Source organism: Oncorhynchus clarkii, chromosome 31, assembly GCF_045791955.1.
Source record: "Oncorhynchus clarkii lewisi isolate Uvic-CL-2024 chromosome 31, UVic_Ocla_1.0, whole genome shotgun sequence".
NCBI classification, from domain to species: Eukaryota; Metazoa; Chordata; class Actinopteri; order Salmoniformes; family Salmonidae; genus Oncorhynchus; species Oncorhynchus clarkii.
Genome location: NC_092177.1, coordinates 3,810,014 through 3,837,826, shown reverse-complemented (window position 1 = coordinate 3,837,826; position 27,813 = coordinate 3,810,014). Strand labels below are relative to the sequence as shown.

The 27,813-nt window shown below is 47.9% G+C and overlaps 1 protein-coding gene across 5 annotated transcripts in view; it reads left to right on the top strand.

Annotated features, from left to right (window-relative positions):
- The window catches only part of LOC139390417 (PDZ and LIM domain protein 7-like), a 121,114-nt gene that overhangs the window by 36,800 nt on the left and 56,501 nt on the right, over positions 1-27,813 (top strand). For all 5 annotated transcript variants that reach the window (XR_011629506.1, XR_011629505.1, XR_011629507.1 and 2 more), the window contains exon 3: positions 9,599-9,750. Coding sequence is in view for 1 of the 5 variants with exons in the window: in XM_071137532.1 (XP_070993633.1) it covers positions 9,599-9,750 (152 nt within the window). In the remaining 4 variants the exon portion in view is untranslated. The remainder of the gene's footprint in view (positions 1-9,598; positions 9,751-27,813) is intronic.

The following is a 27,813-nucleotide window of genomic DNA, read 5'->3' as shown; positions in this document are numbered from 1 at the left end:
AGACTCAACAGCCTTGGTTTCTCAAATGATTGCCTCGCCTGGTTCACCAACTACTTCTCTGATAGAGTTCAGTGTGTCAAATCGGAGGGTCTGTTGTCCGGACCTCTGGCAGTCTCTATGGGGGTGCCACAGGGTTCAATTCTTGGACCGACTCTCTTCTCTGTATACATCAATGAGGTCGCTCTTGCTGCTGGTGAGTCTCTGATCCACCTCTACGCAGACGACACCATTCTGTATACTTCTGGCCCTTCTTTGGACACTGTGTTAACAACCCTCCAGGCAAGCTGCAATGCCATACAACTCTCCTTCCGTGGCCTCCAATTGCTCTTAAATACAAGTAAAACTAAATGCATGCTCTTCAACCGATCGCTACCTGCACCTACCCGCCTGTCCAACATCACTACTCTGGACGGCTCTGACTTAGAATACGTGGACAACTACAAATACTTAGGTGTCTGGTTAGACTGTAAACTCTCCTTCCAGACCCATATCAAACATCTCCAATCCAAAGTTAAATCTAGAATTGGCTTCCTATTTCGCAACAAAGCATCCTTCACTCATGCTGCCAAACATACCCTTGTAAAACTGACCATCCTACCAATCCTCGACTTTGGCGATGTAATTTACAAAATAGCCTCCAATACCCTACTCAACAAATTGGATGCAGTCTATCACAGTGCAATCCGTTTTGTCACCAAAGCCCCATATACTACCCACCATTGCGACCTGTACGCTCTCGTTGGCTGGCCCTCGCTTCATACTCGTCGCCAAACCCACTGGCTCCATGTCATCTACAAGACCCTGCTAGGTAAAGTCCCCCCTTATCTCAGCTCGCTGGTCACCATAGCATCTCCCACCTGTAGCACACGCTCCAGCAGGTATATCTCTCTAGTCACCCCCAAAACCAATTCTTTCTTTGGCCGCCTCTCTTTCCAGTTCTCTGCTGCCAATGACTGGAACGAACTACAAAAATCTCTGAAACTGGAAACACTTATCTCCCTCACTAGCTTTAAGCACCAACTGTCAGAGCAGCTCACAGATTACTGCACCTGTACATAGCCCACCTATAATTTAGCCCTATCAACTACCTCTTTCCCAACTGTATTTAATTAATTTATTTATTTTGCTCCTTTGCACCCCATTATTTGTATTTCTACTTTGCACATTCTTCCATTGCAAAACTACCATTCCAGTGTTATACTTGCTATATTGTATTTACCTTGCCACCAAGGCCTTTTTTGCCTTTACCTCCCTTCTCACCTCATTTGCTCACATTGTATATAGACTTGTTTATACTTTATTATTGACTGTATGTTTGTTTTACTCCATGTGTAACTCTGTGTTGTTGTGTCTGTCGAACTGCTTTGCTTTATCTTGGCCAGGTCGCAATTGTAAATGAGAACTTGTTCTCAACTTGCCTACCTGGTTAAATAAAGGTAAAATAAATAAAATAAAAATCAGCCCTGTTACTGACTAGATATCCTATCCTTTAGATCAGCCCTGTTACTGACTAGATATCCTATCCTCTAGATCAGCCCTGTTACTGACTAGATATCCTTTCCTCTAGATCAGCCCTGTTACTGACTAGATATCCTTTAGATCAGCCCTGTTACTGACTAGATATCCTTTCCTCTAGATCAGCCCTGTTACTGACTAGATATCCTATCCTTTAGATCAGCCCTGTTACTGACTAGATATCCTTTCCTCTAGATCAGCCCTGTTACTGACTAGATATCCTATCCTTTAGATCAGCCCTGTTACTGACTAGATATCATTTCCTCTAGATCAGCCCTGTTACTGACTAGATATCCTTTCCTCTAGATCAGCCCTGTTACTGACTAGATATCCTTTCCTCTAGATCAGCCCTGTTACTGACTAGATATCCTTTCCTCTAGATCAGCCCTGTTACTGACTAGATATCCTCTAGATCAGCCCTGTTACTGACTAGATATCCTTTAGATCAGCCCTGTTACTGACTAGATATCCTTTCCTCTAGATCAACCCTGTTACTGACTAGATATCCTTTCCTCTAGATCAGCCCTGTTACTGACTAGATATCCTTTAGATCAGCCCTGTTACTGACTAGATATCCTTTCGATCAGCCCTGTTACTGACTAGATATCCTACCTATCCTCTAGATCAGCCCTGTTACTGACTAGATATCCTATCCTCTAGATCAGCCCTGTTACTGACTAGATATCCTTTCCTCTAGATCAGCCCTGTTCCCTCCAAGATCGCATAGCAGTTCAGACGTCTTTTGTCCTCGTCTTGTCGTGTCCTGTATATATATATATATATTTACAACTTTTTTCACATACATTTTATTTTTATTTTCCATCAACTCATCTTCTAAACACTCTCCTGCAACCAGCCTCACCAATTTATATTTATAAAAAAGTATTATTTACCTCAGATCTGTAATCCTCCAAGAAGCTAGCCAGAAACTAGCCAGAAGCTAGCCCAGAAGCTAATCAGAAGCTAGTTAGCTTCTTTACTGGCAAATCGTTAGTATTCAGCTAACCACGGTTTGTGGTCATCAGCTATCCTTTAGTTAGAAAATCTATCGAAAATCTATCGCCAGTTTTGTACGGCGCAGCGCGGCTCGGAACGGAACATACCGGACCAATTTTTCTCTCCATGTCCCTGGATTTCAACTGCTCTCTGGACATTCATACCCGGATCTCACAGCTAGCTAGCTGCTATCCGTGTGACAGTCGGCTTTCGTCGATTCCGGAGCAAACATCGATTGTTCCGGTGCTAGCCAGCTCCGTCAATCACTCCTGAGTTCCATCATTCACTCCTGGGCTGCAGTCACCTATCCGGACCCGTTTCACTGCCTACGCGGAGCCCCACCGGGCCTTCACAACTGGACTGCCGACGTTATCTACCTGAATGAGATCCGGCTGGCTCCTCTGTCGCGACGTTACCTGAACGCCCATCTGCGGCCCGCTAACCGTTAGCTGTCTTACCGGCTGCTATCTGAATAGACAATCAGACAATTTATTTATTTGTATTATTATTATGTTTTCTTCTCAGGCCTCTATAACTATATCTATTGTTCTTATTTTTGTTGTTGTTGTGTGATTTGGATTAATCCCCTCTACCACACGGAACCCCACTAATCTACTGACCGAACGCAAGAGGTGGCTAACAACAGACTCCATCCTATGCTAGCTTGCTACCGGTTGGCCTGGCTAGCTGTCTAAATCGCCGTGACCCTCAACCAACCTCTCCACTCACTGGACCCTTTTGATCACTCGACTAAGCATGCCTCTCCTTAATGTCAATATGTCTTGTCCATTGCTGTTCTGGTTAGTGTTTATTGGCTTATTTCACTGTAGAGCCTCTAGTCCTGCTCACTATACCTTATCCAACCTATTAGTTCCACCACCCACACATGCAATGACATCTCCTGGTTTCAATGATGTTTCTAGAGACAATATCTCTCTCTTCATCACTCAATACCTAGGTTTACCTCCACTGTATTCACATCCTACCTTACCTTTGTCTGTACATTATACCTTGATGCTATTTTATCACCCCCAGAAACCTCCTTTTACTCTCTGTTCCAGACGTTCTAGACGACCAATTCTTATTGCTTTTAGCCGCACCCTTATTCTACTCCTCCTATGTTCCTCTGGCGATGTAGAGGTGAATCCAGGCCCTGCAGTGCCTAGCTCCACTCCTATTCCCCAGGTGCTCTCTTTTGACGACTTCTGTAACCGTAATAGCCTTGGTTTCATGCATGTTAACATTAGAAGCCTCCTCCCTAAGTTTGTTCTATTCACTGCTTTAGCACACTCTGCCAACCCGGATGTTCTAGCTGTGTCTGAATCCTGGCTTAGGAAGACCACCAAAAATTCAGACATTTTAATTCCAAACTACAACATTTTCAGACAAGATAGAGCTGCCAAAGGGGGCGGTGTTGCAATCTACTGCAAAGATAGCCTGCAGAGTTCTGTCCTACTATCCAGGTCTGTACCCAAACAATTTGAACTTCTACTTTTAAAAATCCACCTCTCTAAAAACAAGTCTCTCACCGTTGCCGCCTGCTATAGACCACCCTCTGCCCCCAGCTGTGCTCTGGACACCATATGTGAACTGATTGCCCCCCATCTATCTTCAGAGCTCGGGCTGCTAGGCGACCTAAACTGGAACATGCTTAACACCCCAGCCATCCTACAATCTAAACTTGATGCCCTCAATCTCACACAAATTATCAATGAACCTACCAGGTACCTCCCCAAAGCCTTAAACACGGGCACCCTCATAGATATCATCCTAACCAACTTCCCCTCTAAATACACCTCTGCTGTCTTCAACCAAGATCTCAGCGATCACTGCCTCATTGCCTGCATCCGTAATGGGTCAGCGGTCAAACGACCTCCTCTCATCACTGTAAAACGCTCCCTGAAACACTTCAGCGAGCAGGCCTTTCTAATCGACCTGGCCGGGGTATCCTGGAAGGATATTGACCTCATCCCGTCAGTAGAGGATGCCTGGATATTTTTTAAAAATGCCTTCCTAACCATCTTAAATAAACATGCCCCATTCAAGAACCAGGAACAGATATAGCCCTTGGTTCTCCCCAGACCTGACTGCCCTTAACCAACACAAAAACATCCTATGGCGTTCTGCATTAGCATCGAACAGCCCCCGTGATATGCAGCTGTTCAGGGAAGCTAGAAACCATTATACACAGGCAGTTAGAAAAGCCAAGGCTAGCTTTTTCAAGCAGAAATTTGCTTCTTGCAACACTAACTCAAAAAAAGTTCTGGGACACTGTAAAGTCCATGGAGAATAAGAACACCTCCTCCCAGCTGCCCACTGCACTGAAGATAGGAAACACTGTCACCACTGATAAATCCACCATAATTGAAAATTTCAATAAGCATTTTTCTACTGCTGGCCATGCTTTCCACCTGGCTACTCCTACCCCTGTCAACAGCACTGCATCCCCAACAGCAACTCGCCCAAGCCTTCCCCATTTCTCCTTCTCCCAAATCCATTCAGCTGATGTTCTGAAAGAGCTGCAAAATCTGGACCCCTACAAATCAGCCGGGCTAGACAATCTGGACCCTTTCTTTCTAAAATTATCTGCAGAAATTGTTGCCACTCCTATTACTAGCCTGTTCAACCTCTCTTTCGTGTCGTCTGAGATTCCCAAAGATTGGAAAGCAGCTGCGGTCATCCCCCTCTTCAAAGGGGGGGACACTCTTGACCCAAACTGCTACAGACCTATATCTATCCTACCATGCCTTTCTAAGGTCTTCGAAAGCCAAGTCAACAAACAGATTACCGACCATTTTGAATCTCACCATACCTTCTCTGCTATGCAATCTGGTTTCAGAGCTGGTCATGGGTGCACCTCAGCCACGCTCAAGGTCCTAAACGATATCTTAACCGCCATCGATAAGAAACATTACTGTGCAGCCGTATTCATTGATCTGGCCAAGGCTTTCGACTCTGTCAATCACCACATCCTCATCGGCAGACTCAACAGCCTTGGTTTCTCAAATGATTGCCTCGCCTGGTTCACCAACTACTTCTCTGATAGAGTTCAGTGTGTCAAATCGGAGGGTCTGTTGTCCGGACCTCTGGCAGTCTCTATGGGGGTGCCACAGGGTTCAATTCTTGGACCGACTCTCTTCTCTGTATACATCAATGAGGTCGCTCTTGCTGCTGGTGAGTCTCTGATCCACCTCTACGCAGACGACACCATTCTGTATACTTCTGGCCCTTCTTTGGACACTGTGTTAACAACCCTCCAGGCAAGCTGCAATGCCATACAACTCTCCTTCCGTGGCCTCCAATTGCTCTTAAATACAAGTAAAACTAAATGCATGCTCTTCAACCGATCGCTACCTGCACCTACCCGCCTGTCCAACATCACTACTCTGGACGGCTCTGACTTAGAATACGTGGACAACTACAAATACTTAGGTGTCTGGTTAGACTGTAAACTCTCCTTCCAGACCCATATCAAACATCTCCAATCCAAAGTTAAATCTAGAATTGGCTTCCTATTTCGCAACAAAGCATCCTTCACTCATGCTGCCAAACATACCCTTGTAAAACTGACCATCCTACCAATCCTCGACTTTGGCGATGTAATTTACAAAATAGCCTCCAATACCCTACTCAACAAATTGGATGCAGTCTATCACAGTGCAATCCGTTTTGTCACCAAAGCCCCATATACTACCCACCATTGCGACCTGTACGCTCTCGTTGGCTGGCCCTCGCTTCATACTCGTCGCCAAACCCACTGGCTCCATGTCATCTACAAGACCCTGCTAGGTAAAGTCCCCCCTTATCTCAGCTCGCTGGTCACCATAGCATCTCCCACCTGTAGCACACGCTCCAGCAGGTATATCTCTCTAGTCACCCCCAAAACCAATTCTTTCTTTGGCCGCCTCTCTTTCCAGTTCTCTGCTGCCAATGACTGGAACGAACTACAAAAATCTCTGAAACTGGAAACACTTATCTCCCTCACTAGCTTTAAGCACCAACTGTCAGAGCAGCTCACAGATTACTGCACCTGTACATAGCCCACCTATAATTTAGCCCTATCAACTACCTCTTTCCCAACTGTATTTAATTAATTTATTTATTTTGCTCCTTTGCACCCCATTATTTGTATTTCTACTTTGCACATTCTTCCATTGCAAAACTACCATTCCAGTGTTATACTTGCTATATTGTATTTACCTTGCCACCAAGGCCTTTTTTGCCTTTACCTCCCTTCTCACCTCATTTGCTCACATTGTATATAGACTTGTTTATACTTTATTATTGACTGTATGTTTGTTTTACTCCATGTGTAACTCTGTGTTGTTGTGTCTGTCGAACTGCTTTGCTTTATCTTGGCCAGGTCGCAATTGTAAATGAGAACTTGTTCTCAACTTGCCTACCTGGTTAAATAAAGGTAAAATAAATAAAATAAAAATCAGCCCTGTTACTGACTAGATATCCTATCCTTTAGATCAGCCCTGTTACTGACTAGATATCCTATCCTCTAGATCAGCCCTGTTACTGACTAGATATCCTTTCCTCTAGATCAGCCCTGTTACTGACTAGATATCCTTTAGATCAGCCCTGTTACTGACTAGATATCCTTTCCTCTAGATCAGCCCTGTTACTGACTAGATATCCTATCCTTTAGATCAGCCCTGTTACTGACTAGATATCCTTTCCTCTAGATCAGCCCTGTTACTGACTAGATATCCTTTCCTCTAGATCAGCCCTGTTACTGACTAGATATCCTTTCCTCTAGATCAGCCCTGTTACTGACTAGATATCCTTTCCTCTAGATCAGCCCTGTTACTGACTAGATATCCTTTCCTCTAGATCAGCCCTGTTACTGACTAGATATCCTTTCCTCTAGATCAGCCCTGTTACTGACTAGATATCCTATCCTCTAGATCAGCCCTGTTACTGACTAGATATCCTTTCCTCTAGATCAGCCCTGTTACTGACTAGATATCCTATCCTCTAGATCAGCCCTGTTACTGACTAGATATCCTTTCCTCTAGATCAGCCCTGTTACTGACTAGATATCCTATCCTCTAGATCAGCCCTGTTACTGACTAGATATCCTTTAGATCAGCCCTGTTACTGACTAGATATCCTATCCTCTAGATCAGCCCTGTTACTGACTAGATATCCTTTCCTTTAGATCAGCCCTGTTACTGACTAGATATCCTATCCTCTAGATCAGCCCTGTTACTGACTAGATATCCTTTCCTCTAGGTCAGCCCTGTTACTGACTAGATATCCTATCCTTTAGATCAGCCCTGTTACTGACTAGATATCATATCCTTTAGATCAGCCCTGTTACTGACTAGATATCCTATCCTTTAGATCAGCCCTGTTACTGACTAGATATCCTTTCCTCTAGATCAGCCCTGTTACTGACTAGATATCCTTTAGATCAGCCCTGTTACTGACTAAATATCCTTTAGATCAGCCCTGTTACTGACTAGATATCCTTTCCTCTAGATCAGCCCTGTTACTGACTAGATATCCTTTAGATCAGCCCTGTTACTGACTAGATATCCTTTCCTCTAGATCAGCCCTGTTACTGACTAGATATCCTTTCCTCTAGATCAGCCCTGTTACTGACTAGATATCCTATCCTCTAGATCAGCCCTGTTACTGACTAGATATCCTTTAGATCAGCCCTGTTACTGACTAGATATCCTATCCTCTAGATCAGCCCTGTTACTGACTAGATATCCTTTCCTTTAGATCAGCCCTGTTACTGACTAGATATCCTATCCTCTAGATCAGCCCTGTTACTGACTAGATATCCTTTCCTCTAGGTCAGCCCTGTTACTGACTAGATATCCTATCCTTTAGATCAGCCCTGTTACTGACTAGATATCCTATCCTTTAGATCAGCCCTGTTACTGACTAGATATCCTATCCTTTAGATCAGCCCTGTTACTGACTAGATATCCTATCCTTTAGATCAGCCCTGTTACTGACTAGATATCCTTTAGATCAGCCCTGTTACTGACTAGATATCCTTTCCTCTAGATCAGCCCTGTTACTGACTAGATATCCTTTAGATCAGCCCTGTTACTGACTAGATATCCTTTAGATCAGCCCTGTTACTGACTAGATATCCTATCCTTTAGATCAGCCCTGTTACTGACTAGATATCCTTTAGATCAGCCCTGTTACTGACTAGATATCCTTTCCTCTAGATCAGCCCTGTTACTGACTAGATATCCTTTAGATCAGCCCTGTTACTGACTAGATATCCTTTAGATCAGCCCTGTTACTGACTAGATATCACTTGTATTTATGTAGCTGTACTGTTGGGTTGAACTGAAAGGCTGAAGAATGTGGGGTTTCATGGGTAATCGTAATGTTTTCTTGTGTCTGAGACCGGCATTAATAGACCAAGGTGTTGTTGCTGTGTGAGTTACTGTCCTGTGTTGTTGCTGTGTGAGTTACTGTCCTGTGTTGTTGCTGTGTGAGTTAGCGCCCCTGTGTTGTTGCTGTGTGAGTTAGCGCCCCTGTGTTGTTGCTGTGTGAGTTAGCGCCCCTGTGTTGTTGCTGTGTGAGTTAGCGCCCCTGTGTTGTTGCTGTGTGAGTTAGCGCCCCTGTGTTGTTGCTGTGTGAGTTAGCGCCCCTGTGTTGTTGCTGTGAGAGTTAGCGCCCCTGTGTTGTTGCTGTGTGAGTTAGCGGCCCCTGTGTTGTTGCTGTGTGAGTTAGCGCCCCTGTGTTGCTGCTGTGTGAGTTAGCGCCCCTGTGTTGTTGCTGTGTGAGTTAGCGCCCCTGTGTTGTTGCTGTGTGAGTTAGCGCCCCTGTGTTGTTGCTGTGTGAGTTAGCGCCCCTGTGTTGTTGCTGTGTGAGTTAGCGCCCCTGTGTTGTTGCTGTGTGAGTTAGCGCCCCTGTGTTGCTGTGTGAGTTAGCGGCCCCTGTGTTGTTGCTGTGTGAGTTAGCGGCCCCTGTGTTGTTGCTGTGTGAGTTAGCGGCCCCTGTGTTGTTGCTGTGTGAGTTAGCGCCCCTGTGTTGTTGCTGTAAAGAAAATAAAGTGGAATCTTAAAGTTGAGAACAACAATCCCATTCCCCTCTCCCTCTACAGCTGACCCCCGGGGGTAAGGCCACCCAGGCCGGTGTGGGCGTGGGAGATTGGGTGGTGTCCATCGGAGAGACCAACGCAGAAGACATGACCCATGTGGAGGCACAGAACAAGATCAGAGCAGCAGAGGAGTCTCTCACCCTCACCCTCAGCAAGTAAGATAATATAACTAGACTGTACTATACATACTGTATATACTATACTTACCCTCAGTAATATAACTAGACCGTACTGTAAACACTACTCACCCTCAGCAAGTAAGATAATAAACTAGACCGTACTGTAAACACTACTCACCCTCAGTGATATAACTAGACCGTACTGTAAACACTATACTCACCCTCAGTAATATAACTAGACCGTACTGTATACACTATACTCACCCTCAGTAATATAACTAGACCGTACTGTAAACACTATACTCAAGACATAATGCATGATTTTAAACTGAACACGGTACAGAGTGGCTCATGTGATATCTTGATTTGCTAATTCAATTGGAAAATCCATTGAAGGAGATTAAAGTCACTTTGTTGCTAAATAAAGGCAAGAGAAGCAAATGTCATTTGACTGAGTTATTTTGATCTGGGGTTGGGGGTAAATTGGTAAACAAATTGTATTGGTCACATGGTTGGCAGATGTTGTTGGTCACATGGTTGGCAGATGTTGTTGGTCACTGTTGGTGAGGGGGGGGGGGGCTCTACTGGAGCTAGATAGTACTGTTGGTGAGGGGGGGGGGGCTCTACTGGAGCTAGATAGTACTGTTGGTGAGGGGGGGGGGGCTCTACTGGAGCTAGATAGTACTGTTGGTGAGGGGGGGGGGGGGGCTCTACTGGAGCTAGATAGTACTGTTGGTGAGGGGGGGGGGGGCTCTACTGGAGCTAGATAGTACTGTTGGTGAGGGGGGGGGGGCTCTACTGGAGCTAGATAGTACTGTTGGTGAGGGGGGGGGGGCTCTACTGGAGCTAGATAGTACTGTTGGTGAGGGGGGGGGGGCTCTACTGGAGCTAGATAGTACTGTTGGTGAACGGGGGGGGGGGCTCTACTGGAGCTAGATAGTACTGTTGGTGAGGGGGGGGGGGGCTCTACTGGAGCTAGATAGTACTGTTGGTGAGGGGGGGGGGCTCTACTGGAGCTAGATAGTACTGTTGGTGAAGGGGGGGGGGCTCTACTGGAGCTAGATAGTACTGTTGGTGAGGGGGGGGGGGCTCTACTGGAGCTAGATAGTACTGTTGGTGAGGGGGGGGGGGGGCTCTACTGGAGCTAGATAGTACTGTTGGTGAACGGGGGGGGGGCTCTACTGGAGCTAGATAGTACTGTTGGTGAGGGGGGGGGGGGGGCTCTACTGGAGCTAGATAGTACTGTTGGTGAGGGGGGGGGGGGCTCCACTGGAGCTAGATAGTACTGTTGGTGAGGGGGGGGGGGCTCTACTGGAGCTAGATAGTACTGTTGGTGAGGGGGGGGGGGCTCTACTGGAGCTAGATAGTACTGTTGGTGAACGGGGGGGGGGCTCTACTGGAGCTAGATAGTACTGTTGGTGAACGGGGGGGGGCTCTACTGGAGCTAGATAGTACTGTTGGTGAGGGGGGGGGGGGGCTCTACTGGAGCTAGATAGTACTGTTGGTGAGGGGGGGGGGGCTCTACTGGAGCTAGATAGTACTGTTGGTGAGGGGGGGGGGGCTCTACTGGAGCTAGATAGTACTGTTGGTGAGGGGGGGGGGCTCTACTGGAGCTAGATAGTACTGTTGGTGAGGGGGGGGGGGCTCTACTGGAGCTAGATAGTACTGTTGGTGAGGGGGGGGGGCTCTACTGGAGCTAGATAGTACTGTTGGTGAGGGGGGGGGGGGGGGCTCTACTGGAGCTAGATAGTACTGTTGGTGAGGGGGGGGGGGGCTCTACTGGAGCTAGATAGTACTGTTGGTGAGGGGGGGGGGGCTCTACTGGAGCTAGATAGTACTGTTGGTGAACGGGGGGGGGGGCTCTACTGGAGCTAGATAGTACTGTTGGTGAGGGGGGGGGGGGCTCTACTGGAGCTAGATAGTACTGTTGGTGAGGGGGGGGGGGGGGCTCTACTGGAGCTAGATAGTACTGTTGGTGAAGGGGGGGGGCTCTACTGGAGCTAGATAGTACTGTTGGTGAGGGGGGGGGGGGGGGCTCTACTGGAGCTAGATAGTACTGTTGGTGAGGGGGGGGGGGGGGGCTCTACTGGAGCTAGATAGTACTGTTGGTGAGGGGGGGGGGGGGCTCTACTGGAGCTAGATAGTACTGTTGGTGAGGGGGGGGGGGGGGCTCTACTGGAGCTAGATAGTACTGTTGGTGAGGGGGGGGGGGGCTCTACTGGAGCTAGATAGTACTGTTGGTGAGGGGGGGGGGGGGGGCTCTACTGGAGCTAGATAGTACTGTTGGTGGGGTGGGGGGGGGGGCTCTACTGGAGCTAGATAGCACTGTTGGTGAGGGGGGGGGCTCTACTGGAGCTAGATAGCACTGTTGGTGAGGGGGGGGGGGGCTCTACTGGAGCTAGATAGTACTGTTGGTGAGGGGGGGGGGGGGCTCTACTGGAGCTAGATAGTACTGTTGGTGGGGGGGGGCTCTACTGGAGCTAGATAGTACTGTTGGTGGGGGGGGGGGGGCTCTACTGGAGCTAGATAGCACTGTTGGTGAGGGGGGGGGGGGCTCTACTGGAGCTAGATAGTACTGTTGGTGAGGGGGGGGGGGGCTCTACTGGAGCTAGATAGTACTGTTGGTGGGGGGGGGCTCTACTGGAGCTAGATAGTACTGTTGGTGGGGGGGGGGGGGCTCTACTGGAGCTAGATAGTACTGTTGGTGGGGTGGGGGGGGGGGGGGGGGGGGCTCTACTGGAGCTAGATAGTACTGTTGGTGAGGGGGGGGGCTCTACTGGAGCTAGATAGTACTGTGTACTGTTGGTGAGGGGGGGGCTCTACTGGAGCTAGATAGTGCTGTGTACTGTTGGTGAGGGGGGGGGCTCTACTGGAGCTAGATAGTACTGTGTACTGTTGGTGGGGGGGGGGGGGGGGCTCTACTCGAGCTAGATAGTACTGTTGGTGAGGGGGGGCTCTACTCGAGCTAGATAGTACTGTTGGTGAGGGGGGGGGCTCTACTCGAGCTAGATAGTACTGTTGGTGAGGGGGGGGGGGCGGCTCTACTGGAGCTAGATAGTACTGTTGGTGAGGGGGGGGGGCTCTACTGGAGCTAGATAGTACTGTTGGTGAGGGGGGGGGCTCTACTGGAGCTAGATAGTACTGTTGGTGAGTGGGGGGGGGCTCTACTGGAGCTAGATAGTACTGTTGGTGGGGGGGGGCTCTACTGGAGCTAGATAGTACTGGGGGTGGGGTGGGGGCTCTACTGGAGCTAGATAGTACTGTTGGTGAGGGGGGGGGCTCTACTGGAGCTAGATAGTACTGGGGGTGGGGGGGGGGGGGCTCTACTGGAGCTAGATGGTACTGTTGGTGAGGGGATGCCTCTAATGCATCAAATTAACAAGCTGTGTAGTCTGGACACCTTCTGTACACACTGACTGACTGTAGTAGGGACTCAGGAATCTGTAAATACAGTCTGACTAGATAGTTAGACACTAAGTTAGCACAGTCTGACGGGCCTAAAGAAGGGGCCTATTGGCCTAAAGTAGGGCACTAGATAGGGTACCATTTTGGATGCGGTCAAAACAAACTTGAGTTATAATATACAGTAAGAATGTGAGGTGTGAATGACTAGGAACATGGCTAACTGATATGATGCCCTGCCTGAGAGGAGAGACTCTCATCCCCCGACGACCTCATCAGGGGATGAGAGGAGAGACTAACGACCTCATCGGGGGATGAGAGGAGAGACAGTAACGACCTCATCGGGGGATGAGAGGAGAGACAGTAACGACCTCATCGGGGGATGAGAGGAGAGACTGTAACGACCTCATCGGGGGATGAGAGGAGAGACAGTAACGACCTCATCGGGGGATGAGAGGAGAGACAGTAACGACCTCATCGGGGGATGAGAGGAGAGACAGTAACGACCTCATCGGGGGATGAGAGGAGAGACTGTAACGACCTCATCGGGGGATGAGAGGAGAGACGGTAACGACCTCATCGGGGGATGAGAGGAGAGACGGTAACGACCTCATCGGGGGATGAGAGACGGTAACGACCTCATCGGGGGATGAGAGACGGTAACGACCTCATCGGGGGATGAGAGACGGTAACGACCTCATCGGGGGATGAGAGACGGTAACGACCTCATCGGGGGATGAGAGACGGTAACGACCTCATCGGGGGATGAGAGACGGTAACGACCTCATCGGGGGATGAGAGACGGTAACGACCTCATCGGGGGATGAGAGACGGTAACGACCTCATCGGGGGATGAGAGACGGTAACGACCTCATCGGGGGATGAGAGACGGTAACGACCTCATCGGGGGATGAGAGACGGTAACGACCTCATCGGGGGATGAGAGACGGTAACGACCTCATCGGGGGATGAGAGACGGTAACGACCTCATCGGGGGATGAGAGACGGTAACGACCTCATCGGGGGATGAGAGACGGTAACGACCTCATCGGGGGATGAGAGACGGTAACGACCTCATCCGGGGATGAGAGACGGTAACGACCTCATCGGGGGATGAGAGACGGTAACGACCTCATCCGGGGATGAGAGACGGTAACGACCTCATCGGGGGATGAGAGACGGTAACGACCTCATCGGGGGATGAGAGACGGTAACGACCTCATCGGGGGATGAGAGACGGTAACGACCTCATCGGGGGATGAGAGACGGTAACGACCTCATCGGGGGATGAGAGACGGTAACGACCTCATCGGGGGATGAGAGACGGTAACGACCTCATCGGGGGATGAGAGACGGTAACGACCTCATCGGGGGATGAGAGACGGTAACGACCTCATCGGGGGATGAGAGACGGTAACGACCTCATCGGGGGATGAGAGACGGTAACGACCTCATCGGGGGATGAGAGACGGTAACGACCTCATCGGGGGATGAGAGACGGTAACGACCTCATCGGGGGATGAGAGGAGAGCCGGTAACGACCTCCTCGGGGGATGAGAGGAGAGCCGGTAACGACCTCCTCGGGGGATGAGAGGAGAGACGGTAACGACCTCCTCGGGGGATGAGAGGAGAGACGGTAACGACCTCCTCGGAGGATGAGAGGAGAGGGGAGACAGTAACGACCTCCTCGGGGGATGAGAGGAGAGACGGTAACGACCTCATCGGGGGATGAGAGGAGAGACGGTAACGACCTCATCGGGGGATGAGAGGAGAGACGGTAACGACCTCCTCGGGGGATGAGAGGAGAGACGGTAACGACCTCCTCGGGGGATGAGAGGAGAGACGGTAACGACCTCCTCGGGGGATGAGAGGAGAGACGGTAACTACCTCATCGGGGGATGAGAGGAGAGACGGTAACGATCTCCTCGGAGGATGAGAGGAGAGGGGAGACGGTAACGACCTCCTCGGGGGATGAGAGACGGTAACGACCTCATCGGGGGATGAGAGGAGAGACGGTAACGACCTCATCGGGGGATGAGAGGAGAGACGGTAACGACCTCATCGGGGGATGAGAGGAGAGACGGTAACGACCTCCTCGGGGGATGAGAGGAGAGACGGTAACGACCTCCTCGGGGGATGAGAGGAGAGACAGTAACGATCTCCTCGGAGGATGAGAGGAGAGGGGAGACAGTAACGACCTCACCGGGGGATGAGAGGAGAGACGGTAACGACCTCCTCGGGGGATGAGAGGAGAGACGGTAACGACCTTCTCGGGATGAGAGGAGAGACGGCAACGACCTCCTCGGGGGATGAGAGACGGTAACGACTTCCTCGGGGGATGAGAGACGGTAACGACCTCATCGGGGGATGAGAGGAGAGACGGTAACGACCTCATCGGGGGATGAGAGGAGAGACGGTAACGACCTCATCGGGGGATGAGAGGAGAGACGGTAACGACCTCATCGGGGGATGAGAGGAGAGACGGTAACGACCTCATCGGGGGATGAGAGGAGAGACGGTAACGACCTCATCGGGGGATGAGAGGAGAGACGGTAACGACCTCATCGGGGGATGAGAGGAGAGACGGTAACAACCTCCTCGGGGGATGAGAGGAGAGACAGTAACGATCTCCTCGGGGGATGAGAGGAGAGACGGTAACGACCTTCTCGGGATGAGAGGAGAGACGGCAACGACCTCCTCGGGGGATGAGAGACGGTAACGACCTCCTCGGGGGATGAGAGACGGTAACGACCTCATCGGGGGATGAGAGGAGAGACGGTAACGACCTCATCGGGGGATGAGAGGAGAGACGGTAACGACCTCATCGGGGGATGAGAGGAGAGACGGTAACGACCTCCTCGGGGGATGAGAGGAGAGACGGTAACGACCTCATCGGGGGATGAGAGGAGAGACGGTAACAACCTCCTCGGGGGATGAGAGGAGAGACAGTAACGATCTCCTCGGGGGATGAGAGGAGAGACGGTAACGACCTCCTCGGGGGATGAGAGGAGAGACGGTAACGACCTTCTCGGGATGAGAGGAGAGACGGCAACGACCTCCTCGGGGGATGAGAGACGGTAACGACCTCCTCGGGGGATGAGAGACGGTAACGACCTCATCGGGGGATGAGAGGAGAGACGGTAACGACCTCATCGGGGGATGAGAGGAGAGACGGTAACGACCTCATCGGGGGATGAGAGGAGAGACGGTAACGACCTCCTCGGGGGATGAGAGGAGAGACGGTAACGACCTCCTCGGGGGATGAGAGGAGAGCGGAGAGGGGAGACAGTAACGACCTCACCGGGGGATGAGAGGAGAGACAGTAACGACCTCATCGGGGGATGAGAGGAGAGACGGTAACAACCTCCTCGGGGGATGAGAGGAGAGACAGTAACGATCTCCTCGGAGGATGAGAGGAGAGGGGAGACAGTAACGACCTCACCGGGGGATGAGAGGAGAGACGGTAACGACCTCCTCGGGGGATGAGAGGAGAGACGGTAACGACCTTCTCGGGATGAGAGGAGAGACGGCAACGACCTCATCGGGGGATGAAAGAGACAGTAACGACCTCATCGGGGGATGAAAGAGACAGTAACGACCTCATCGGGGGATGAAAGAGACAGTAACGACCTCATCGGGGGATGAAAGAGACAGTAACGTCCTCATCGGTGGATGAAAGAGACGGTAACGGCCTCATCGGGGGATGAGAGGAGAGACGGTAACGTTCTCATTAGGGATGAATGGATAAGTGTGTGATGGAGAGAGAATGTTTAATAGATGTACACAGACATGTTGACTGGTCAAAAGTAGAAACACACCCTTAGTCTCTCCTCTAAAAGATAGCAGGGTTAGAGGTAGTCTCCTCTAATAGATAGCAGGGTTAGAGGTAGTCTCCTCTAAAAGATAGCAGGGTTAGAGGTAGTCTCCTCTAAAAGATAGCAGGGTTAGAGTTGGTCTCCTCTAAAAGATAGCAGGGTTAGATGTAGTCTCCTCTAAAAGATAGCAGGGTTAGAGGTAGTCTCCTCTAAACCAGATGTTAGTTAGTCTCCTCTAAACCGGATGTTAGTTAGTCTCCTCTAAACCGGATGTTAGTTAGTCTCCTCTAAACCGGATGTTAGTTAGTCTCCTCTAAACCGGATGTTAGTTAGTCTCCTCTAAACCGGATGTTAGTTAGTCTCCTCTAAACCGGATGTTAGTTAGTCTCCTCTAAACCGGATGTTAGTTAGTCTCCTCTAAACCGGATGTTAGTTAGTCTCCTCTAATAGACAGCAGGGTTAGTCTCCTCTAAACCGGATGTTAGTCTCCTCTAAACCGGATGTTAGTTATTCTCCTCTAAACCAGATGTTAGTTAGTCTCCTCTAATAGACAGCAGGGTTAGTTAGTCTCCTCTAAACCAGATGTTAGTTAGTCTCCTCTAAACAAGATGTTAGTCTCCTCTAATAGATACCAGATGTTAGTTAGTCTCCTCTAATAGATATCAGGGTTAGTTAGTCTCCTCTAAACCAGATGTTAGTTAGTCTCCTCTAAACCAGATGTTTGTTAGTCTCCTCTAAACCAGATGTTTGTTAGTCTCCTCTAAACCAGATGTTTGTTAGTCTCCTCTAAACCAGATGTTTGTTAGTCTCCTCTAAACCAGATGTTAGTTAGTCTCCTCTAAACCAGATGTGCTCTGTCTCTAGTTCTTCCTGTAACCTCTGCCCTTCAGCCTCCTCTCTGATGCTGTAGTGGAATGGGACTGGATCCTAAATGGCTCCCTATATAGGGCACTACTTTAGACCAGAAAATGGCCAATGGCACCCTATTCCCTATATAGGGCACTACTTTTTGGGTGAAGCTTATGTCTTCAGTCAGACCAGACTTTGGTGAAAGACCATCGTTTTTTTTTTAGATTCAGGGTCACGTTCAGATTGTTTTCAAATTTGGGAGAGTACTATTCATAAAACTACCAAAACAGGCTATAATCAGACACATTTCAACAAGTTGGTGGAAAGTAATGAAGTCACCCTGTGCCAACACCTCTTTAAACTAACGTTGTGCTTATTTTTTCTCTCTAGCTGAGGTGTGTGTGTGTGTGTGTGTGTGTGTGTGTGTTCGGTCCTATGTGGCTCAGTGGGTAGAGAACGGCGTTTGTAATGCCAGGGTTGTGGGTTCGATTCCCACTGGGGACTAGTATGAAAATGTATGCGTTCACTTATGTAAGTCGCTCTGGATAAAAGTGTTTCACTGTAATGTGTGTCTGTGTTACACACTGTTGACGATGTTGTGAATATATGGGTCACCGCTGTTGATGTCGTTGTGAATATATGGGTCACCACTGTTGACGATGTTGTGAATATATGGGTCACCGCTGTTGATGTCGTTGTGAATATATGGGTCACCACTGTTGACGATGTTGTGAATATATGGGTCACCACTGTTGATGTCGTTGTGAATATATGGGTCACCGCTGTTGATGTCGTTGTGAATATATGGGTCATCGCTGTTGATGTCGTTGTGAATATATGGATCACCGCTGTTGATGTCGTTGTGAATATATGGGTCACCGCTGTTGATGTCGTTGTGAATATATGGGTCACCGCTGTTGATGTCGTTGTGAATATATGGGTCACCGCTGTTGATGTCGTTGTGAATATATGGGTCACCACTGTTGACAATGTTGTGAATATATGGGTCACCACTGTTGACAATGTTGTGAATATATGGGTCACCACTGTTGACGATGTTGTGAATATATGGGTCACCGCTGTTGATGTCGTTGTGAATATATGGGTCACCACTGTTGACAATGTTGTGAATATATGGGTCACCACTGTTGACAATGTTGTGAATATATGGGTCACCACTGTTGACAATGTTGTGAATATATGGTTCACCACTGTTGACAATGTTGTGAATATATGGGTCACCACTGTTGACAATGTTGTGAATATATGGGTCACCACTGTTGACAATGTTGTGAATATATGGGTCACCACTGTTGACGATGTTGTGAATATATGGGTCACCGCTGTTGACGATGTTGTGAATATATGGGTCACCGCTGTTGATGTCGTTGTGAATATATGGGTCACCGCTGTTGATGTCGTTGTGAATATATGGGTCACCACTGTTGATGTCGTTGTGAATATATGGGTCACCACTGTTGATGTCGTTGTGAATATATGGGTCACCACTGTTGACGATGTTGTGAATATATGGGTCACCGCTGTTGATGTCGTTGTGAATATATGGGTCACCACTGTTGACGATGTTGTGAATATATGGGTCACCACTGTTGATGTCGTTGTGAATATATGGGTCACCGCTGTTGATGTCGTTGTGAATATATGGGTCATCGCTGTTGATGTCGTTGTGAATATATGGATCACCGCTGTTGATGTCGTTGTGAATATATGGGTCACCGCTGTTGATGTCGTTGTGAATATATGGGTCACCGCTGTTGATGTCGTTGTGAATATATGGGTCACCGCTGTTGATGTCGTTGTGAATATATGGGTCACCACTGTTGACAATGTTGTGAATATATGGGTCACCACTGTTGACAATGTTGTGAATATATGGGTCACCACTGTTGACGATGTTGTGAATATATGGGTCACCGCTGTTGATGTCGTTGTGAATATATGGGTCACCACTGTTGACAATGTTGTGAATATATGGGTCACCACTGTTGACAATGTTGTGAATATATGGGTCACCACTGTTGACAATGTTGTGAATATATGGTTCACCACTGTTGACAATGTTGTGAATATATGGGTCACCACTGTTGACAATGTTGTGAATATATGGGTCACCACTGTTGACAATGTTGTGAATATATGGGTCACCACTGTTGACGATGTTGTGAATATATGGGTCACCGCTGTTGACGATGTTGTGAATATATGGGTCACCGCTGTTGATGTCGTTGTGAATATATGGGTCACCGCTGTTGATGTCGTTGTGAATATATGGGTCACCACTGTTGATGTCGTTGTGAATATATGGGTCACCACTGTTGATGTCGTTGTGAATATATGGGTCACCACTGTTGACGATGTTGTGAATATATGGGTCACCACTGTGCATTCTTTGTTTTTATGTGTGATTGTGTGTTGGGCTTCTAAATCGTAGGCCACGCTTGTAATTGATTAGGCAGATCTGTACTAGTCATAGTGAATCTTTTCTATCACACTAGACAGACATCTCGCTCTCCTGCTCTGTCGCTCTCTCTCTCCACGGTTTCCTTCCCGTATTACCCAACCCCTTCTAAAGAACTATTGTAAATGACTCATTCTTCCTCCTTCCCATGACACTCACCCCCCCTCTTCCTCTCACCCCCCTCTTCCTCTCACCCCCCTCTTCCTCTCACCCCCTCTTCCTCTCACCCCCCTCTTCCTCTCACCCCTCTCTTCCTCACCCCTCTTCCTCACCCCTCTCTTCCTCACCCCTCTGTCACAACAGACAATAAGCTGCTCCTGTTGCGTTAGGGTGAAAGACATCTCTTTAATGCTGGATGTGGGCTGCTCCTGTTGCGTTGCGTTAGGCTGAAAGACATCTCTTAAAGCTTGATATGGGCTGCTCTATCCTCAGTCTCTCAGGGTTTGGAAGGCTTCCACAGTTTGTTTTTCAGATGAGTTAGGAGGACAGTTTTATGACTGAACGATGGTGTATTGGCTTTGGTTTTGATTTGTGGCCTAGTTTTATATTCCATGGATCTGATAAAGTATTATACAGGTTTCAGACTGCGGTGCTTTTGTAGCTCAGTCGGTAGATTTATGGAGCCTTGTAACGCCAGGGCAGTGGGTACGATTCCCGGGACCATCCCATACGTAAAGTGTATGAACACACAAGTCTAAGTCGTTTTGGATGAAAGCATCTGATAAATATAAACGGAAAAACAAACGATTGTACTGAATTACATTTCATGTAAGGAAATCGGCCAATTAAAATCAATTCATCAGACCCTAATCTATGGATTTCACATGACTGGGAATACAGATACGCATCTGTTGGCCACAGATACCTTAATATGGTAGGGCAGTGGATCAGAAACAGTCAGTATCTGGTGTGACAACCATTTGCTTTCATGCAGCCTGACACATCCTCCGCATAGAGTTGATTGTGGCCTTTTTTAATGTTGGCCCACTCAATTGTCATTTACAATAGTTCTTTAGAAGGCGTTGGGTAACATGGGGCGGCAATAGGCTGAGAATCTGAGCACTGATGAAGGGATTGTGCGTTCCTGGTGTAACTCGGGCAGTTGTTGTTGCCGTCCTGTACCTGCCCCCCAGGTGTGATGTTCGGATGTACCGATCCTGTGCAGGTGTTGTTACACGTGGTCTGCCACTGCGAGGACAATCAGCTGTCCGTCCTGTCTCCCTGTAGTGCTGTCTTAGGCGTCTCACAGTACAGACATTGCAATTTATTGCCCTGGCCACATCTGCAGTCCTCATGCCTCCTTGCAGCATGTCTAAGGCAAGTTCACACAGATGAGCAGGGACCCTGGGCATCTTTCTTTTGGTGTTTTTCAGAGTCAGTAGAACGGCCTCTGTAAGCTGTTAGTGTCTTAACGACCGTTCCACAGGTGCATGTTCGTTAGTTGTTTATGGATCATTGAACAAGCACGGGAAACGGTGTCTAAACCCTTTACAATGAAGATCTGTGGAGTTATTTGGATTTTTTACTAATTATCTTTGAAAGACAGGGTCCTGAAAAAGAGGCGTTTCTTTTTTTATGTATAATTGTTTTGTGGACAATCTTTTGTCCATGTTTTTAATTTATTTACGTGTGTGTGTGTGTGATTGTACATACTTTATTTTGTACATCAAAAGTTTGGGGTCACTTAGAAATTCTCGTTTTTGAAAGAAAAGCAAGTTGATCAGAAATACAGTGTAGATTGTTAATGTTGAAAATGACTATTTTTAGCTGGAAACGGCAGATTTTTAATGGAATGTCTACTTGGGTGTACAGAGGCCCATTATCAGCAACCATCACAAGGTTAATTGATCAGAAATCAGATTAGAAAACCCTTTTTCAAACATGTTAGCACAGCTGAAAATGTTTGTGCTTATTTAAAGAAGCGATTAAACTGGCCGTCTTTAGACTAGTTGAGTATCTGTACCATCAGCATTTGTGGGATCGATTACAGGCTCAAAATGGCCAGAAACAAAGACCTTTCTTCTGAAACTCGTCAGTCTATTCTTGATCTGAGAAATGAAGGCTATTCCATGCGAGAAATTACCAAACTGAAGGTCTTGTTCAACGCTGTGTACTACTCCCTTCACAGAACAGCACAAACTGTCTCCACCCAGAATAGAAATAGGAGTGGGAGGCCCCGGTGCACAACTGGGCAAGAGGACAGGTACATTAGAGTGTCTAGTTTGAGAAACAGATGCCTCAAGTCCTCAACTGGCTGCTTCATTAAATAGTACTCACAAAACACCAGTCTCCATGTCAACAGTGAAGAGGTGACTCCGGGATGCTGGCCTTCTAGACAGAGTTCCTCTGTCCAGCGTCTGTGTTATTTTGCCCATCTTAATCTTTTATTTTTATTGGCCAGTCTGAGATATGGCTTTTTCTTTACAACTCTGCCTAGAAGGCCAGAATCCCGGAGTCCCCTCCTCACTGTTGACGTTGAGACTGGTGTTTTGCCTCACTAATGCTCATGTGGCTGAATGGAAGAAAGTCCCCTCAGCAATGTACCAACATCTAGAGGAAAACCTTCCCAGTAGAGTGGAGGCTGTTATAGCAGCAAGGGGGGGAGGGACCAACTCCATATTCATGCCCATGATTTTCGAATGAGTTGTTCCACGAGCAGGTAGCAGCCTAGTGAAGGAACTAGCTTTACCCAGTAATCTATCACTGATCATCTAGAGAAACACAATAGGGCTCTATTCAACTGTGTGTGTGTGTGTGTGTGTGTGTGTGTGTGTGTGTGTGTGTGTGTGTGTGTGTGTGTGTGTGTGTGATGACGTATGTGACCTTGAAAAGAAAAGAATGCCCTGGTTCAGAGAGAGAGATATCTCTGGGATCACTGACTGGTGATTAGTCCATGGTAGACTGTCCATGTTGTTTTGCAATAGAATTTTGATTTGAACCTTTGAACAGTTTAAAGTCTGGCTACACAGTATGTTGAAATGGAACCAAATCATCTGTTTCTGCCTTCAGTCCTTTTTCATAAGGATAGATGGGTTATGTGGGCTATGGTATACGTCTAATGTGATAGTCTGACTATAACCAGCCTGAGTAGGTCTATAACCAGCCTGAGTAGGTCTATAACCAGCCTGAGTAGGTCTATAACCAGCCTGAGTAGGTCTATAACCAGCCTGAGTAGGTCTATAACCAGCCTGAGTAGGTCTATAACCAGCCTGAGTAGGTCTATAACCAGCCTGAGTAGGTCTATAACCAGCCTGAGTAGGTCTATAACCAGCCTGAGTAGGTCTATAACCAGCCTGAGTAGGTCTATAACCAGCCTGAGTAGGTCTATAACCAGCCTGAGTAGGTCTATAACCAGCCTGAGTAGGTATATAACCAGCCTGAGTAGGTATATAACTAGCCTGAGTAGGTATATAACTAGCCTGAGTAGGTATATAACTAGCCCGAGTAGGTATATAACTAGCCCGAGTAGGTATATAACTAGCCCGAGTAGGTATATAACTAGCCCGAGTAGGTATATAACTAGCCCGAGTAGGTATATAACTAGCCCGAGTAGGTATATAACTAGCCCGAGTAGGTATATAACTAGCCCGAGTAGGTATATAACTAGCCCGAGTAGGTATATAACTAGCCCGAGTAGGTATATAACTAGCCCGAGTAGGTATATAACTAGCCCGAGTAGGTATATAACTAGCCCGAGTAGGTATATAACTAGCCCGAGTAGGTATATAACTAGCCCGAGTAGGTATATAACTAGCCCGAGTAGGTATATAACTAGCCCGAGTAGGTATATAACTAGCCCGAGTAGGTATATAACTAGCCCGAGTAGGTATATAACTAGCCCGAGTAGGTATATAACTAGCCCGAGTAGGTATATAACTAGCCCGAGTAGGTATATAACTAGCCCGAGTAGGTATATAACTAGCCCGAGTAGGTATATAACTAGCCCGAGTAGGTATATAACTAGCCCGAGTAGGTATATAACTAGCCCGAGTAGGTATATAACTAGCCCGAGTAGGTATATAACTAGCCCGAGTAGGTATATAACTAGCCCGAGTAGGTATATAACTAGCCCGAGTAGGTATATAACTAGCCCGAGTAGGTATATAACTAGCCCGAGTAGGTATATAACTAGCCCGAGTAGGTATATAACTAGCCCGAGTAGGTATATAACTAGCCCGAGTAGGTATATAACTAGCCCGAGTAGGTATATAACTAGCCCGAGTAGGTATATAACTAGCCCGAGTAGGTATATAACTAGCCCGAGTAGGTCTATAACTAGCCCGAGTAGGTCTATAACTAGCCCGAGTAGGTCTATAACTAGCCCGAGTAGGTCTATAACTAGCCCGAGTAGGTCTATAACTAGCCCGAGTAGGTCTATAACCAGCCCGAGTAGGTCTATAACCAGCCCGAGTAGGTCTATAACCAGCCCGAGTAGGTCTATAACCAGCCCGAGTAGGTCTATAACCAGCCCGAGTAGGTCTATAACCAGCCCGAGTAGGTCTATAACCAGCCCGAGTAGGTCTATAACCAGCCCGAGTAGGTCTATAACCAGCCCGAGTAGGTCTATAACCAGCCCGAGTAGGTCTATAACCAGCCCGAGTAGGTCTATAACCAGCCCGAGTAGGTCTATAACCAGCCCGAGTAGGTCTATAACCAGCCCGAGTAGGTCTATAACCAGCCCGAGTAGGTCTATAACCAGCCCGAGTAGGTCTATAACCAGCCCGAGTAGGTCTATAACCAGCCCGAGTAGGTCTATAACCAGCCCGAGTAGGTCTATAACCAGCCCGAGTAGGTCTATAACTAGCCCGAGTAGGTCTATAACTAGCCCGAGTAGGTCTATAACCCGCCCGAGTAGGTCTATAACCCGCCTGAGTATGCCGTTAACTCCATTCAGAGTTTAGATAAATTAATCACATTGGAAATGAGCTATTATCAGGCTGGTTTAATGTGATGCATCCACCCGCACTCGGCCCCGCCCTACCTGCTCGGCCAATCAGGAGCCACTACAGCGTTCCTTTTATTAAACGGTATGCGGTAAATAGAACACAATGATGAGTAAATGCAGTTTAAGTATGTAGTACGCTAGTGTGGGTACGGCCAGTCACTTTAAGACGTTAACTTGAAGACTTGTTGAAGTACTTTAGTATTAATCTCTGAGTGTTGCACCCACTAAACTTGACATTTTGTTTCCTAGAGCTGTGACATCAGTATCAGCCTCTACCATTCTCTACCGCTGTCTCTTATTAACTCTCTTCTCCCTCCTGTTTCCTATCTGATACAGACTTGTTGGACTTGTAGAATGGATTGGTTTCCTATCAGTATGCTGCCAGCCCTGGGTGTGATAATGTGTGTGGTATGCAGAATCACAGGAAGGAAGTATGATAGAGACGGAGGGAGCCAACATTTTCCAGTTTTCATGTTTAAAACCGAAGGGTCCATGCAGATCGTCTGTGTAGCCATTTATGTTAGCTATTAGCAGTCTTATGGTTTGGGGAGAGAAGCTGTTCGGGAGCTGGTGTCAGACTTATTGCTCCGCTGTGCGGGAAGCCTGAGAGAACAGTATGACTAGGGTGGCTGGAGGCTTTTTAACCATTTTCTCGGGCTTTCCTTTCACACCGCCTGATATAGAGCCTTATGACTTTAAATATGAGATCAAATAAATGATCATGTGTAGTGCAAAGATGACACACCGTCGCGGGTGATCAGGCCTGCCGTCGTCGTGTCGCTTGATGATGGTGTCTTAAGTGTCCACACAGTTGTGGGTGAACTGGGAGTACAGGAAGGGACTAAGCACACACCCCTGAGAGGCCCCCTGTGTTGAAGGTCAGCATGGCGGATGTGATTGTTGCTTACCCTCCCCAGTGGGGGCGGCTCGTCAGGAAGTCCAGGATCCAGTTCCTGAGGGAGGTGTTAAAGCCCAGGTTCTTTAGTTTAGTGATGGGCTTGGAGGGCACCATGGTGTTGAACACTGAGCTGTAGTCAATGAACAGCATTCTCACATGCTGTGCATTCGGAAAGCATTCAGACCCCTTGACTTTTTCCACATTTTGTTACGTTACAGCCTTATTCTAAAATGGATTCAATTGTTTTCCCCCATCATCAATCTACACACAACACCCCATAATGACAACACAACACCCCATAATGACATCACAACACCCCATAATGACATCACAACACCCCATAATGACATCACAATACCCCATAATGACATCACAATACCCCATAATGACATCACAATACCCCATAATGACATCACAATACCCCATAATGACATCACAACACCCCATAATGACATCACAACACCCCATAATGAAATCACAACACCCCATAATGACATCACAACACCCCATAATGACATCACAACACCCCATAATGACATCACAATACCCCATAATGACATCACAATACCCCATAATGACATCACAATACCCCATAATGACAAAGGAAAAAGTATTTTTTTGAAAAACTGAAATATCACATTTACATAAGTATTCAGACCCTTCAGACCCCTCAGTACTTTGTTGAAGCACCTTTGGCAGCGATTACAGCCTCGAGTCTTCTTGGGTATGACGCTACAAGCTTGGCACACCTGTATTTTGAGAGTTTCTCCCATTCTTCTCTGCAGATCCTCTCAAGCTCTGTCAGGTTGGATGGGGAGTGTTGCTGCAGAGCTATTTTCAGGTCTCTCGAGAGATGTTCGATCGGGTTCAAGTCCCGGCTCTGGCTGGGCCATTCAAGGACATTGAGACTTGTCCCAAAGCCATTCCCACCACTGAGGCCCTATGTACCTCGTTGTCTTGGCTGTGAGCTTAGGGTCGTTGTCCTGTTGGAAGGTGAATCTTCCCCCTAGTCTGAGGTCCTGAGCGCTCTGGAGCAGGTTTTCATCAAGGATCTCTCTGTACTTTGCTTCGTTCAACTTTTCCTCAATCCTGACTAGTCTCCCAGTCCCTGCCTCTGAAAAACATTCCCACAGCATGATGCTGCCACCACCATGCTTCACCGTAGGGATGGTGCCAGGTTTCTTCCAGACGTGGCGCTTGGCATTCGGGCCAAAGAGTTTGTTCTTGGTGTCATCAGACCAGAGAATCTTGTTTCTCATGGTCAGAGTCCTTTAGGTGCCTTTTGGCAAACTCCAAGTGGGCTGTCATGTGCCTTTTACTGAGAAGTGGCTTCTGTCTGGCCACTACCATAAAGGCCTGATTGGTGGAGTGCTCCAGAGATGGTTGTCTTTCTGGAAGGTTCTCCCATCTCCACAGAAGAACTCTGGAACTCTGTCGGTGACCATCGGGTTCTTAGTCACCTCCCTGACCAAGTCTCTTCTCACTCAATTGCTCAGTTTGGCCGAGCAATCTTCTACGAAGAGGCTTGGCGGTTCCAAACTTCCATTTCAGAATGATGGCGGCCACTGTGTTCTTGGGGACCTTCAATGCTGCAGAAATTATTTGGTACCTTTCCCCTGATCTGTACCTTGACACAATCCTGTCTCGGTGCTCTACGGACAATTCCTTTGACCTCATGACTTGGTTTCTGCTGTGGAACCTTACATAGACA